At 27.1% G+C, this 16,835-nt stretch overlaps 5 protein-coding genes across 5 annotated transcripts; 1 reads left to right on the plus strand and 4 right to left on the minus strand.

Annotated features, from left to right (window-relative positions):
* Positions 1 to 298: 298 nt before the first annotated feature.
* Positions 299 to 1,522, minus strand: PmUG01_11060300 (geranylgeranyltransferase, putative; the record flags this gene model as incomplete). Its single annotated transcript, XM_029006282.1, has 1 exon — positions 299 to 1,522. The coding sequence occupies one exon, from the start codon at positions 1,520 to 1,522 to the stop codon at positions 299 to 301; it is 1,224 nt and encodes a 407-aa protein (XP_028862787.1).
* An 831-nt stretch (positions 1,523 to 2,353) lies between these two features.
* PmUG01_11060400 (elongation factor G, putative) lies at positions 2,354 to 5,810 on the plus strand (the record flags this gene model as incomplete). The annotated part of the gene is made up of 4 exons (XM_029006283.1): positions 2,354 to 5,023; positions 5,162 to 5,249; positions 5,435 to 5,527; positions 5,731 to 5,810. 4 exons carry the CDS (start codon positions 2,354 to 2,356, stop codon positions 5,808 to 5,810), a joined length of 2,931 nt encoding a protein of 976 aa, XP_028862788.1.
* A 964-nt stretch (positions 5,811 to 6,774) lies between these two features.
* PALM (liver merozoite formation protein, putative) lies at positions 6,775 to 7,671 on the minus strand (the record flags this gene model as incomplete). The annotated part of the gene is made up of 1 exon (XM_029006284.1): positions 6,775 to 7,671. One exon carries the CDS (start codon positions 7,669 to 7,671, stop codon positions 6,775 to 6,777), a length of 897 nt encoding a protein of 298 aa, XP_028862789.1.
* Positions 7,672 to 8,979: 1,308 nt separating this feature from the next.
* Positions 8,980 to 10,202, minus strand: PmUG01_11060600 (MYND finger protein, putative; the record flags this gene model as incomplete). Its single annotated transcript, XM_029006285.1, has 3 exons — positions 8,980 to 9,081; positions 9,330 to 9,447; positions 9,652 to 10,202. 3 exons carry the CDS (start codon positions 10,200 to 10,202, stop codon positions 8,980 to 8,982), a joined length of 771 nt encoding a protein of 256 aa, XP_028862790.1.
* A 1,753-nt stretch (positions 10,203 to 11,955) lies between these two features.
* On the minus strand, positions 11,956 to 16,320 carry PmUG01_11060700 (ATP-dependant RNA helicase, putative; the record flags this gene model as incomplete). The annotated part of the gene is made up of 2 exons (XM_029006286.1): positions 11,956 to 12,091; positions 12,212 to 16,320. 2 exons carry the CDS (start codon positions 16,318 to 16,320, stop codon positions 11,956 to 11,958), a joined length of 4,245 nt encoding a protein of 1,414 aa, XP_028862791.1.
* Positions 16,321 to 16,835: the final 515 nt, after the last annotated feature.

Consider the following 16,835-nt stretch of genomic DNA (forward strand, 5'->3'; position numbering starts at 1 on the left):
AAATTATACTGTTAAGGTTATTTTACATTTGAATGGTGAAGCATATGAACAGGTTGAAGATATATATATATATATATATATATATATATTAGTCCCAAACACAGATATACTTCGATCAAATGACATAATACGAAATGATTAAAAAGTGTTCCATTGACCCACCGTTGGGTGTGTTTCAGCATGGTGAGTTACTAATATGATTCTGTTTTTTGTTTTTTTTCTCTAATTCTTTCGCATCCGCATATCTTTTCCCCTTTCTCTTCCCCCTTCTGCTCCCCTTATGATGATGAGATTTATTTCAGAAAATATCTATGTCATAATGAGGCAGTTTTCTTTTTTTGACCGTTTGAAGAGGAATTGCGTAAACTGGGCTCATTTGCTTCAAATGTAATATTTTATCTGACTCGTTCAGATTATCTATCAAACTTAAGGCTGCTAACCCAAAAAATGTATGACATATATCTGGAAGACAATCAGGGTTATCGCTAATCCCACCGTTATTTAAATCTTGACAAAGAAGAATATAATTTTTTAAAGCATTTTTATTAACCCATTTATATTTTTTTAAAATAATTAAAGAGGAGAATATCCACCATGCATAACAGGTGTCGGTTAATTTTTCAGCTCTTCCATTAAACCCGCCATTATTTGTTTGTCTAAGACTTAACCAGTCAGCTAGCTTTTTTTCATTAACTAAATATAATTTCTGAATTAGAAATAATGTAGCTACACAGCAAAAAACACTAGCTGCATGTGGTTCATTTCCACTTGTCCATGAAAAACCATTTTCGCAAATAGCATAATTAGTTAATACATAGGATGATATTTTTTCAGTTGAAACTAGGTTTAATTTATTTAGTATGGTTAAGCAGCTAACAGCACTGTAAACAAAACGTGTGTCAACTTCTCCCCATTTGTCACCCTTAAACGAACCGTCTTCATTTAGTAGGGTTAAAATATAGTTACACGCATTTTCTCGTATGCTTTTTTCCTTGGTTGCTTGGCTGTTACAGCTGTTACTACTTCGGTAGCTATTACTGTAGTTGTTCCCCTTAATTTCAGGTTCGAAATAAATATCAGCCTTGCTGGTACTGGCCCCGTTAACAAGCCTGTCGAGGGCGTTAGTTTCATTCACTCGGTAATTAGTACCATTACAAGTGTCATTATTATTTCCATTATTTATGTTGGCTTTCCCACTTTGCATGTAGATATTGAAGTTATCAAATGAATAGTTTAGTAAAAGAAGAGATAATATTGCATGGTGTGTTGACACAATATGCGAGTCGTAATTTACGTTATTACCAAAACCACCATCTATATTTTGACACCTTAAAATAAAATTAATAAACTCTTCTTTTTTATCGATTTTATGAGATAATATTTTACAAGAACAAAGGAAATAAAACACTCCACACATTTTAAGGGTTTCATTAAATATAAATTCTTCTGCATTAGATATACTTGTGTACGAGTTTAAATACTTTATATGTTTTTCTTGTACAAACTCAATGTCACTAAACATTTTTACTAACATATCTTTTTCTTTTTTTTTTTTTAATGTCGCATATATTATTAAGTCTTTTAATTGGGTAGAACAAATGAGGGAAGGGGGAATGAAAAAAAAAAAAAAAAAAAAAAAAAAAAATTTTTTATCTAAAATGGTTATTTAATATAAAAATATGTGAAGTTACATCATATTCCCGTGAAATATATTATTATTATCTTTATGATTATTCGTTTTCTGCATTAACATAACAGAATATTGCAGAAAAAGAAGAAATAAAATAAATAGGCAAAATGATAAGTTGAAGGAGCTAGATTAATTTTATGGTACATTTATGTCCATAAACTGTATAGTAATAAAAAGGTATATTTAACAAAATAAAAAAAAATATATCGAAAAAAAAAATGGATAAATATTAAGTAAAGAAGCAACAGCGCATTCCAGAGCATTTCCATATTTATACCTAGCTATTTAAAGAAAAAATTAGCTGCTTTTTGAGGGCTTACTTTTTGAGCGAAAATTGTTATATACACGCAGCACTGCATAATGTGAAGAGCTTTTTTTTTTTTTTTTTTTAAAAAAAAAAATTGAGTTTTCAGCGTTACATATATATAATATGTGCTGTTACATTTATCTTAACATTTTTAAGTATAATAACATAGCAGATATTGCAGTGTTATACGTATATACATATTCGCATATTTTGTATGCACGTATGTACGTATGTACATGTTTGTAAAGGGATTAACAATTTCACTACCGTTTCTTCCTATTTTATAGAAACAAGAAATATCGAATTAAAAAAAAATAATTTGAGTAAAAATAAAATGAAAGGATGAAAAAACAGAAATGATAAAGTTATTTTTATCAAAAAGATACAAAGTTTTAACGCTCTTCCTTTTTTTGTTAATTCTGATATTAAATGAAGTTACAAGAACTTTATGTAATAAGAAAGGAAGCGCATTATATGGGGGAAAAACAAGCTCGTTAAGTAGTGGGCAGCTAAAGCCGTTAAACAATTGGCAAAAATCGAGGGTACATTATTATGAAGGTAAACATAAGAGGGAGAAGAAAGATAGGGTGAAGCTATTTATCTTATATAAAAATCCTAAGAATGGAGGAGTACTTATCCCACAAAACAGAAGAAAAAATAAAGTAAATATCTTTCGCTTAAAATTAAATAATTTGTGTTCTAGAAAAGATGTCAAATTAGAAAATTATAGAAATATAGGTATTATTGCACATATAGATGCTGGGAAAACAACAACGACAGAACGAATATTATATTATACAAATGTAATTAAGAAGATAGGAGAAGTACATGAAGGGTTATCAACAATGGATTATCTTGATATAGAAAGAGAAAAGGGTATAACGATTAATGCTGCTGTTACTACTTGTTATTGGAATGGCAGTGAAAAAAATTTAGATGAATATAGGATAAATATAATTGATACACCAGGGCATGTTGATTTCACTGCAGAAGTAGAAAAGAGCTTACGAGTTTTAGATGGTGGAGTTGTTGTATTTGATAGTAGTGAGGGTGTAGAATCTCAGTCAGAGACGGTTTGGAAACAAGCTAACAGATATAATATTAGTAGAATTATATTTTTAAATAAATTAGACAAAGTGGGAGCTAATTTTGATTCTTGTATTGAAGAAATAAAAAGAAAATTAAATAAAAAAATATTAATATTATATGTACCAGTTTTTGAGATGAGTAATTTTATTAGTACTATTGATATATTAAAAGAAAAAATGATTGTATATAAAAACTCTCACAATTTTGTTTTTGAAGATATTCCAAAGGTACATTATAATTTATTTTTAAAATATAAAAATTTATTATATGAACAGATTGCAGAAAATTTTAATCTATTTCTTAACAATTATTTAAATGATAAGCCTATGGAAGTGGAAGAAATTGAAGAGTACATTAGAAAATTAGTCGTAGAACAAAAATATAATGTAGTTATGTGCGGGTCAGCTTTAAAAAACAAAAACATACATATGTTACTGGATCTTGTAGTTAAATACTTACCTTCTCCTATAGACTCAATTCAGAATTATAAGAAACAAATAATATACAAATATGATGTTAGTAAAAGAGGGGAAAAGCTGCTGCGTGTCCAACTCAATGCGGATAAGACTGGAAAAGCAGGAGATGTCTACACAGGTAAACCTTCAGACAATGAAGTTCAGAATGGTCATATAAGTGAGAAAGAGGGCATAAAGAAGGGTACTGCAGAGAAAAAAGTGAGCATTGGTAGTAGCGGTATCAGTGACCACAGCACTGACGGTGCCGACAATTGCAGCAACGATTACAGCAGCCATAGCAGCATGGAAAAGAAGAAAAGGAGCACAGCGTGCACAGGTAACAAGACAGAGAATTTCGAGACTAATGGGAAGGCAGAAATAGATCCTAGCCACCAAATATCAGAAGAGTTAAACGAATTAAATATAAAAAATTATAAGAGAAAAGTTGTAGGGCTAATATACAAAATTATGAATGACCAACATTTGGGAAATATTAATTATGTTCGTATATATGAAGGTCAAATAAATAGAGGAGATTATATATATAATAATAGAACAAAAAAGAGCGAAAAAATATCTAAAATATTTTTTATACATTCTAGTGAAAAATATGAATTAGAAAATGCACGTGTAGGTGATATTGTGGGACTTGTTGGGTTAAAAGATACCCAAATTGGTGATACTTTAAGTAATGTATTTTTAAGAGCAGAGTTAAAAAAAATTAAAGATATTCCACCAATTATAAGTTTTTATATATATAATAAAAATAAAAATGAGTATGAAAAATTAATTAATGCATTAATTAAAATTAGAAAAGAAGATCATTCTTTTTTTTTTCACATAAATCAGGACACAAAAGATTTACTTATTAGTGGTGTTGGAGAATTGCATTTACAAATTATAATTAATAAAATTCAGAAAGAATTTAATATTCCAATAATATATGGACAACCTCAAATATCTTATAAAGAAACATTTACGGAAAATGTTGAAGCCAGAGGAAAGTATATTAAACAGTCAGGAGGTAGAGGACAGTATGGAGATGTACACATCAAAATTGAACCCATGTATAATTATTCGGACGAAGAAGACGCCGATGAAGATAATGCTAGTGTTAGTGATAATAATTATAAGGATGAAGAATATGTAAATGGTGAGAATGGAAATAATAACAAAAATTTGGATAAAAATAGTATGAATATTGATACATCAGAAGTTAATAATAATATTATTATAAAGAATGAAATAACATGTGGAGCAATCCCGTCTGTGTATTTTGATGCAATATATACAGGTATAAGGGAACAGTGTAATTTAGGGGTCCTTTTTAATTCCCCTTTAATAAATATTATTATTAGAATTGTCGATGGATCATTTCATCCCGTTGATAGTAATGAACATGCATTTAAATTGGCAGCTGGGTTAGCTATCAGAGAAGCAGCAAGGAAAGTGACCATTAGGCTCCTGGAGCCCATGATGAATGTATTATAAAAAAAAAAAAAAAAATTGAAAATTGACGCATGAAGGAATAGAAGAAACACGCTTATAATTACTTATAAAGATGTTATATTTATTGTGATACGTAAAAATTAAAAAAAAAATTTTTTTTTTTTCTTGCAGCTGAATGTGTCAGTGCCTACGGAATATTTAGGTGATGTAATTAGCGATTTAGTTAAAAAAAGGGGAAAAATACAACATGTGGATGAAAGTAAGGCAATAAATGAGAAAATATACTTTGACTTTTTTTTTGCAGTATATCCGTTTGGGTGAATTGACATACATTCTGTTATGCATATGTTTATATGGGCATATATATGCTTAGACGTGTATATATGTTGAGAGAGACCTATAAATACATGCGTACATACCCGCTTAAATGGATTTCTAAATTAGGTGATGAATTTACCAAAGAAATATTCGCCCGAGCTCCCATGGCCTCCATTTTGTCGTATGTTAGTGACCTACGGAAAATAACTAAAGGAAGAGGTTATACATCCCACATTTAAAATGATGTTTAGTTTATTAAAATATGAAAAAACGTGATAAATTAGTCAATAAGACTCCAAGATATTCCATGAGACATCATATGTCTTGAGATAAAACAATGTCATATATATTAAAAATATAGGTATCATTTTAATGTCCACTTGATTCACAATTTTTTTTTTTTTTTTTTTATTTATTTTTAGGAAATTACACTATGACACTTCACAAGTATTCATTAGTACCACAGTACATACAGGAACAAATATTACAAAAGAAGGAGTAATGGAATATTATTTACTTTTTTGGTATTATGAAACCTTTTCCATTAAAATTGTTGACTTTTTTTTTTTTTGAATTAAAAACTGTATCAAAATAAATTTATGAACAGTGCATAATTTTATTGTGTTCATAAATATTTGTCTTTTTTTTTGTATTTGTATTAAGTGTTTGTTATAAAATAGTAATGCTTTAAAATTCTTAAGTAAATGTTAATTAATTCTTTTTGTGTTTATTTTATATTTCTATGCAATATTTGTGGAATTGTTTTAAGTGTCAAATGAAGAAAACATGTGTAAAAAAAAAAAAAAAAAAAAAAAAAGCATTCTTAACAAAGTGCATTTTTTTTTTATAATATTATTTTCCTTTTTATAACTCATTTTTAATTTTAATTTTATTATTTGTTTTACATAAATATATGTATTAAAACATTTACAAAACATATTAAATTTATAAAAAAAAAAATAACAATTGCTTTATTTTAACACCACTCACCATTGTGTATCAGCACATAAAAGTATTTCCATAAGATCGCGCTCCTTAGGAAGTATTTTTCCTCATTGTCTTCATGGAGTAATTGTATAACATACGCACGTTATGGTAAAATGCTTTAAAAATATGGGTTGTACAGTTAAATATATACATACATACATACATACATACATACGTACATACATACATACGTACTTACATACATACGTACATACATACATACGTACATACATACATACGTACATACATACATACATACGTACATACATGCATAATATACATATATATATATAATAATTTTCCCATTTTGCTGTGAATTTTAATATATGAACTGCTCTTCATTAAGGTATATTTCTTTACCTTTGTACCAAGTACTACATTTTTTATATGCACTGAAACTAAATGTAGCAGCTATTTTAGTTTATCCTTCTTTTTTTTTTTCTGTTCTTTTTTAGATATTATTGTATACTGACTCCGTCTTACATAGTGTTCATGTAATTCAAAATGTGTAGATAATGGTCCACAATTTGATATATCTTATTTTTGTCTTCCTCCTTTATATTTTTTTTTGAGTAATAATATTTTATTTTATTTATATTATGTAGAAATATATAATAATAAATACCATTACTTTTAAAATAAGCAAAAATCTTTAACATGATATGATATGAGAGCACGTTGAATTTATTGATTGCAAGAGAGTACTGAATTATTTTATTTAATCTTAAACATTCGAAGAGGATATCTAATAATATATCTTTCTTAATTGTTGTATTTTTATCTATTTTTTTATAAATTTCGAACTCATTTTCATAAATATTTTTTTCATCTATATATGATTTTAATAGTTCTTCGATATTTGGATTATCAAAAAATTCCAAATATTTTAAGACGTGTAAATTAAAAAAGCTTTCAAAATTTTCCCTGTTTTCATAAATGAATGAACACAAATTTTTATTTTTTACGTCTGAAGTATATATTTCCACATTTTTAATATAATTATGTGATGCTAAACAAGCTTTTAACAATAAAGAAATGTTTAGGGGGATATCTTTTTCTCTATCAATGTCAAAAATAGTTAAGTGGGATAATGTATAGATATATTGCTTTAATATATTTTCATTTTTATCATCGTCTAATGTACAAGATTCTTCATTTGCTATGGATGTCTGTATTTCATTTTTACTTACAAATAAAGTCTTTTGTGAAACATTTTCATGGTTATAAGACATATTTTTATTTATATATTTTTTTTTGTTATAGTTCACATTAATTCCATTTAATATATCAATAAACAGCACTTTTTTACAAAGGGACATTGTTAAAACAAAAAAGAAAAAGGCTAGCATAAATAAGTTAAAGGAAAGTAATTTCATTTTTCCTACAGTTAATATATATTTATGTACTGTTTGTATTGTTATTTAATATGTAAAATAGAGAATAAATTATAAGTTTGAATTTACGTTGTTTTTTTTTTTTTTTTTTTTTGTGTGTATGTGAGTGATATTTCTTTCTTTTTTTAAGAAATATATTTATTATCCTGTTTCCGAACTACAGTGAAGTAACAATTTGGTTGTTTCATCATATTTGATCTTCTGGGCACATAATTATTTTTATTATGCACATGAACAAATATATTTTTTTTAAATTACTACTTTTTTTTTAATATATTCGGTACAAGTAGCAAACCTCCTTGAAGATAATCAAAGCCACATTTCGAATTATATATGTAAATTATTCCATATTTTGCTTTAAATTTTACAAAATTTTGAAAAACGTCGTTCCCCCACATCGTAACATTTGTTTACATAAATACATGTATAGGTATAGTACCCATGCAAATGAAAATGTTCATATGTGAGCAATAGAAAAAAAAAAAAAAAATCTGTACTGTACGTGTGGGACATACTTAAGAGAAAATGCATGTTATTCTTTGTTTAATCGAATGTAAATTTTTTCCCTTTTCTACTTTTAATGCATACATGCAAATGCCACATATTGTTTATATATATGCTGCGGCTTAAAAAGAAAATGCCCTTTTCATTGTCTCTACAACTTGCTGTTTAGTTTTTCATTTTTTTTGATAACATTACGTTGTTGATTTATGATAAATAAATTTTGTTTGTTCATTTGAAAAAATGGGATATGAAAACGCAAAAACTAACTAATATATGGAAGTTTTAAAAAATTACGAATTGTACATATACAAATGTTTTAAAAGGGTAGGACTTTTACCATGCATATAAATGTATACATACATACAAATACATACATACATACATACATACATACAAATAGATACATACATACAAATACATACATATAAACGCATATATGTACATACATACATACATACAAATACATACATATAAACGCATATATGTACATATATAAACATATGTACGTTCTGCTTATTCATCTACTTTTCTCTTCTTTTTTTTGATAATTTATTTTATATTTAAAATTAAGAATAACTGTTATGAACATGTTACACGGTTGTGGATACAAAAAAAAAAAGAAAAAAAAAGAAAAAAAAAAGCTGCCACTTTTTAAAACATTCAATTATAGGAAAGTAAATACCCTATTTTTTTAATTATTATTATATTTTTTTTTCTCACCAATACGTTAAAAAGAAAAAAAAAAAAATTCTATTTTATATATACTGTATAAATAAGTAAATATTTTCATGAGCAAATTCTTTTATGAAAAACGAAGTCTCTTCTTTGACATTCAATTGAGCAGTAGTAGACCTTTTTGCACTTTCCACATCTTTTTAAATTTTTTTCCTGCAATTTGAAAAATAAAAATATATATGTAAGGACATATGTTACGTAAACACATCCACACTAATACATACTATGGAAATGAATTGTGAAAAAATCATAAAATCATGGTCTTAAATGAATAAGAAGAAGGTTGAAATGACGTAATATGCAACACTGCGTAGGATAGAGTATTTTTTTTTTTTTTTTTTTCTATTGAGCAATATGAATTTATCACTTAAGCTAATTTGTAAACATATTTCTGTGTGTACCGTATAGCAATGTTCACAAGCAGTCGTTTTTGTGCTTGATGTGCTCACATTAGTGTCTCCATCTTTCGGCCCTTTCATTTGCTTTAACAAGTCTTGCATGGCTTGCGCTTGGTCCCACCTAGAAAATTGAAAAAAAAAAAAAAAGGGAAATTTTACGAATGATTTTAAATAGAGCAAAAATATATAAATACATAATGTATCGTCTCTCTTCCATGAGTAGTTTTTAATTAACAACGTTAATTCTTATATTTTTAAACTCCTTTTTGTAAAATGTAAAAAATTTCGGGTAAGTTTACACAATATATACAATATATGGTAGTACCTATTTTCAGCCTTTGGAGGATTTTTCAAAAATTCTTCATATTCTTTTATGGTAAAATCACATCTCTTGAAATCTTCATTATCATAAGTTTTTGATAAAAATGCATCTCCGTAAATATCTGTACTACATATCCTTGAAGCTCTACTATTGTAAGGTAGTTTTTTTATTCGTCCAATATCATCAATATAACAATTAACACCAAAAAAATTTGTTTTTTCAGATGGAATTGTCAATGGAATAATTTGGTAAGTTTGAGATGATTCAATTGCATTATTTATTAAATCGGGTGTTATAGTATTTAAATTTTCTTTATTTTCATTTTGTTCATTATCATTTGCTTTACCTGTATTTAATTTTTCTTTTATAGTTTCTTTTAGCTCGTCTTTTCCTTTTTCATCAAAAATTATTCTTCTAAAATAAGATCCTAAAGTATTTTGAAATTTTTCTTCACTTCCTTTAAAATTCAATTCTTTTATTTCATTATTTATATCACTACTTATTAAAACATACTTAAAACCCGTGTGAATACACTTTAAAATATCATCAGCCATTTCTATATTATTTTATTCTTATTTTTTCAATACGTGAAGAAAACTGTTTGAACTTCAGAAGAATCTCCGGGAGGGAACATATATATATATATAAATATTTAATCGTGAATGTATATATGAATGTATGTAAATATACATATATATACATGTATAAATAAGTACATACATGAACACATAAGTACGTACGTGCATACAACTTATATATTCATACGAAAGAGACTAATCACAACATAATCATGTAGTCAAAAAGGAACTTATAATGGCCCGTTACAGCGTCAAATTATTGAAAATTTGAAGAATCATACACTAATTTTGTTACCAATTTGACTTATTTTTTAGTTTATTTTCTCTCATTTCATAAAAAAGATGATATATTATAACAAAAAAAAAAAAAAAAAAAAACATTTATGTATTTATAAAAACGATTGTAAACGAAGGTACACTTAAAATTTTTTAAAAAAGATTTTTTATCACGAAAAGAAGGGTTATATTGGGGAAGACGATAAAAAAAAAAAAAAAGAACACATGCATATAAATATATATGTGCGTATTTATCTATATAACTATACATTACGTTTAAGTATATTTATGAATGAAGTGCAGTTTTATACAGGTGGAGTAAACTAATCAATTCGTTCGCAAATATACAAGATAAAAAAAAAAGGCACATACGTTTAATACATTTTTTTATGCATAAAAACAAAAATTTTTTTAATGTTAATTTCAAAACACAATAAAAATTTATTTTAATGTTTGTTCCATTTAATAAATAGGTCAACTTTTTGTTTCTTTGTAAATTTGAAAGAATAAAAGGAACGGGTTTTATTATATTTTTCGGTGATTTTACTATATTTTTTTACGTCGGATTTTTTCTACTGCGTATTCTGGGGCACATATAAATATATATATATATATATATATATATATGTTTATTTTTTTTTTTTTTGCTCCTTTGATATTTTTCAATTTTGCGATGTTTCATGTTTAAAAATTGTAACTATTGTATTATATAATAAAACGCAAATATTTTAGGATATTTTTATTTTTTTTTTTATTGTTACATATATCTTTAAGGATAATTCATATTTTTTTTTCTCTTCATATAAGCAAATTATTTGAATATTTATAAAAATTCAATTAGAGATACCAAAATGGGCATTTTACAAGAGCATAAGCATTAATTAGAGCAAACTAATAAGGGAAGTGTTAGTCTTGAGTTATTATGTGCACATATATATATATATATATGTACATATGAACATGTGTAAATGTGTTTATTCGTATACGTTTGTATTCCTTTTCATCTCTTAAAGCAAATATCTGTCGCTATTGTTCTCTTACGCGCAACAAATGAATGTAAGCATTAATAATGCAAACAGAATGATGCAAATGGAGTAATACACATGGAATGCTGCAAATAACGTGATGCAAAAGATAATAACAAAATTTGAAAGCGCAAAAATTTGGTGTCACATTTAAACTGCACTATTTCCATTAGAATAGGGCGCTAAGTAGGCTTTACAAATTTAAACTATTGTTGAAAATTACAAATAATAAGGTAAAAATAGTGCATTTCCATAGATGTAAAAAAAGATGAAATTTCAATTATGTAAAATGTACGGGTACAAATATAATGGCTTGTATGTTTAAATGTGGGTATGCCTATACTTATATATATGTATATAAATTAGCAAAAATATTTCTATCCTCCAAAAAATAATATTTAAAATAGAAGCAAAGACAAATTTATACGTTATAAATACAAAGAGGGCGAGAATGGGATACCGCGTCTCAACTTTTTAGTTGCAGCTGTTAAAATTTCGCACATGTTGTCATTATTAATTCCTCTGAATGCGCAGATCATTTGCCTTAGCAGTTCGTCCAAACGCCTACGAAGGTTAAGGGATGGATTAATAGGGTTAGTGTGTACATATGCACAGTGTACACATATAAGCACAAGCACGCATAGACACAATCACAGACACGAAAATACCTATGTACACACATACCTTAGGGTTCGTATAATAGACCCTTCGTAAATTTGTGAGTCCGTTAAAATTTCCATAAATGAGTGCCCACGAGCCCATAATAAAACGATAGGCATAATGGAGGACTTAAATTTATCAAGGTAATCTTTTAAATTTATATTCATTCCACAGTGATTCATTTTATTTGCTACACTGGTTGCAGTTTTTATGATTTGCTGATACCCCTCCACTAGTATGGGGTCATTAATTGTGATGTCTTTATTTGTGGATTCATCATATACAAAACATGATAGGAAAGCACATATATAATCAAAATTATATTTACTGAAAAAATTGGAAAAGAACAATTCTGATATTACTAATTCATCAACACTTAAAATTGCGCTCGCTATTTGTCCTTTCATAGTAACTATGTAATTTTTTTCCTCACCCATGTTATTATTAACATTGGCATTTTTACTACCACCGTGGTTGTTTTTGCTATCACTATTGTGATTTTGGTAGATTAAGCGATCATCTGTGGAACCAACAGTTTGTTCATTTGTATTGAAAATATTTTGCTGATTTGTCAGGCTTATATCACTTTGCTCACTCGTCCTAGCAACATTCTGAATAGTTTTTACTTCATTTTCATCCTTTATATTTTCTAAATTGTGCGAAATTTCAATATAATTTAAACTCTCCAACAAAATGAGCATATTTTTTAATTCTTTTTTAAGAACAATAAATCGGCATTTTTCAATGTTCGACTCTAAAATGTTTTTTTCAAATTGTAAGGCAACATACTTATTATACATATGATAATATTTATTTAAGTTTTTATTATTTAATAATTTATTTTTTTTTAATACATTTTCATGATAACTTATATTTTTTACAATTTTTAAAAATGCCTCATCTTTAATATCCATTTGATAGGGACTAATAACTGGAATATTTTTTTCTCCTTTTAAACAACTGACCATGGTGTTATATTTCAATCTAACGTTTTCAATTTCTTCTTCACTTTTTTTATCAAATGGCTTGTCTATGCTTAATACGACTGCTGATATTTGATAAATGCATTTAATATGAAAACACATAAATTTCCATTTTGCTTTTAATCTATCACTTGGTGGAATATATTCTCTCTCGTCATTCTCGTTTTCATTGTTACCAATGTCTCTGTCAGCTGTACCTCTGTCTTCACTTCCATTTTCATCGTCATCATACTGCGTTCGCTTTCTTTTTTTACTTTCATTATAGGGAACGAGACAATCAACAACTAACATATCTCCCGGATCATTCCCATCTGCGTAGCTATGTTTATGAAAAGTATCTCCATTACTGTAATTATTGCTATAACTGTTGTTACTGTTATTATTGTAATTATTATTGTTATTACTATAACTACTACTTTCTGTGCTCCTCTTTCCGCCCATGTTTTTCCCTTCAATGACTCTTCCTTCTATGCAAATGCACCACCCCCATTTCTGGTCTTCCTCAACAAGGTATATCAACCTGCCAAGGGCTAAATAGGGGGTTATGTTTTTCTTCGATGTTAATATAGACCTGTAGGACTCCCCCAGTTCTACTAATTTACTTGTGATTATATAATAATTAGATATATAAGAATATATGGTACCGTACTTTTTTAGCTCCTCGTTAAAATTACTGTCATCATTATTATTATTATCAGCAGCATAATTTTTGTTTTCGTCATCCAAATTTTTGTTGTCATTACTGCAGAGTGCATTGCAGGAGGTGGTTGTAGTATCACTTACACTCTCCTTACCATGAAGTACATGTACTTTTTGGTTTTCTTGTGAATTTCCTCCTTCATTATGCCCATTATTATTATGTGAGAGTGACTGAGCCATATTGTGGTCCGCCATATTAGGTGCTGTACTTTCCGTGTCTGCTAAAGTTTGACTGCTATTTTTTTTTGTTGCTACTCTTTTGTAATAATTCATCATAATATTTTTTAAAAGATTTGTTTTGCTTATTTCTTGGTAATTTTCGTCTAGGTAAATATTTGTTAAAGTGTTAAATATTTCTTTAATTTTTTCTTCTACTCTTTTTTTAGCTAAAATTTTTTGAAAAAGATTTTTTTTCATTTGATATTGAATAAATGACCTTTCAATCATAAATTCTGGGGTAATACCTTCAATTCTTAATAAATTTAATATCATATTATATCCTAGATGGAACTGACTAACTAATCTATTGGCTTCACCTACAAACAATTTTTCTGCTTCTTTCCAATGAAGAGGGCTATCTAACATAATGATGACAATTCCTCTATCATCTAATCCTCTCCTACCAGCTCTTCCAGCCATTTGAATATATTCTCCAGATGTTATTAATCTTTTTTCTAAGCCATCAAATTTTTTTAAAGAAGTAAAGACAACAGTTTTAGCTGGCATATTTATGCCCATAGAAAAAGTTTCTGTACTAAATAAAACTTTTAACAAAGACTCTTGAAACATTATTTCGATAATCTCTTTAATGATAGGTAATAAACCTCCATGGTGTATTCCAATTCCTCTTAACAGTAAGGGTAAAATAAATTGGACCTGTGGTAATGCACGGTCATCATCAGCTAAAATTTGTATTGCATTTTCATATAACTCTTTTATTACTTCTTTTTCTGTTTCATCTGTTAAATCCACTTTATGCATGCTAGTTGCATTTACTTCACATTCCTTTTTTGAAAAGGCAAAAATAATTAAAGGGGTATAATTACGGGAGTGACACATCTGAACAATTTTTTCAATATCATAAGTATTTTTTCTCATTTTTTTAGCGTACTTATTAATATTATTATTCCTTTGTAAATTATCTTCTGACATGTTCATTTTTTCCTTAATAGCATTAACAGCTTTGATAAAATTATCTCTTTTAAATTCTTTATTTTCATCACATATTAAAAAAACACTTTCACTAGATGTAGGAAAAATATAATGTTGTAATGGGGTGGGTCTATAATCTGTATATACAATATGACAAGCTTGACTTTTAATACTGCTAACCCATTCAGCAAACTGAATTCCGTTCGGTATTGTTGCACTTAAAAAAATGAGTCGAACCATTAAAGGTAATAAAATAATCGTCTCTTCCCATATAACCCCTCTGTCTCTATCTCTCATATAATGAATTTCATCAAATATAACCCATTTTACTTCTTTTGTTAGAGAAGATCCTCTATATAACATGGATCGTAATATTTCTGTGGTCATAACAATTATAGAGGCTTCAGGATTTATAGAAATATCTCCTGTAATTAAACCGACATCTTTAAATTCTTCACTTAAGTCTCTATATTTTTGATTACTCAATGCTTTAATTGGGCTAGTATAAATAACGCGTTGTTTATCTCTTAGACCTAAGGCTATTGCATATTCAGCTATTACTGTTTTTCCTGCAGAGGTATGAGCTGATACTAGAACGCTTTCATTTCTTTCTAAACATTCTATTGACTTTTTTTGAAATGTATCTAACTCGAATTTATACGTTCTAGCTGGGATTATGGATTCACTTAGTTCATTATGTACATAACTTTTGGGTCTTACACACTTATGAATACAATTAATATCACTACCAAATTCTTCTAAAACTAGAACATCATCATTATTTATTGTTTTACTATTTTCAATTAGTATCTCTTCTACTTTTGAGTTATTTGTATTATTTTTTTCCTTTTTTTTTCTATTCTTATCTTCTTCAGATATTTTTCTTACTTTCTTATTTACATTATTAGTAGTTCCATCAAAATTTTGTATATCATTATATATTTCTTCTCTAACTTGATTTTTAATCAATTTATCCTCTTTTCTTTTCTTATTAATTAAATTTTCAATATTTATTTTGTAATTTACTTGTGGTGTATTTGATAACTTATCTTCATTATTATTGTGATATTCTTCTTTCCTATTTTTCTTATTAGCATTCATTTCTTTTATTATTTTATCAGACTGTTTTGTTTCAGTATACTCTTCTTTATTTTTTATGTTATTACTTTCCTCCTTGTCATTCTTCTCCACCGATAAGATGTTATTCCCTATTCTGTCCTCTTCATTTTTTATCAAAATATTTTCTTCTATATCGTTTTCCTCAAAAACGTTAAATAAGTCGTCAATAATTTTTGACATTTTATACAGTACGTTCAGAAAATGGCGCTTGACAGTTCGTATCAACGTTTTATACAGTTATACCTACGTCCATACGTACAATATATATATATATATATATATATATATATATATATATATATATGAACATACCTATATACTTACATACATATATAAGTAAGTATATGTATTATGAGCTTTTCTCTTTTTACTATTTGATGTTCTTACATAAATAAATATTTTAAAATTCCTATCCTTTCCTTCCTTTTTTGTATAAAGTTTGTGCGGCGTTTGTTATATATTTACTTCTCAGTTAATAAACGAACGTAAATATATAAAAATAAATAAATAAATATATACATATATATATACATATATATATATATGTATGTATGTATATATTCATATATTTATATATAATACAAATTAAGTTGATGCTTTTTAACAGTTTCTCTTTACAATTTTTACATAATTTCCGCATAAATTATTAACTATTATTTTATCCCCCCTTTATTGTACACTTTGTGCTTATATAT

The sequence above is a fragment of the Plasmodium malariae genome, assembly GCF_900090045.1.
Source record: "Plasmodium malariae genome assembly, chromosome: 11".
Classification (NCBI taxonomy): Eukaryota; Apicomplexa; class Aconoidasida; order Haemosporida; family Plasmodiidae; genus Plasmodium; species Plasmodium malariae.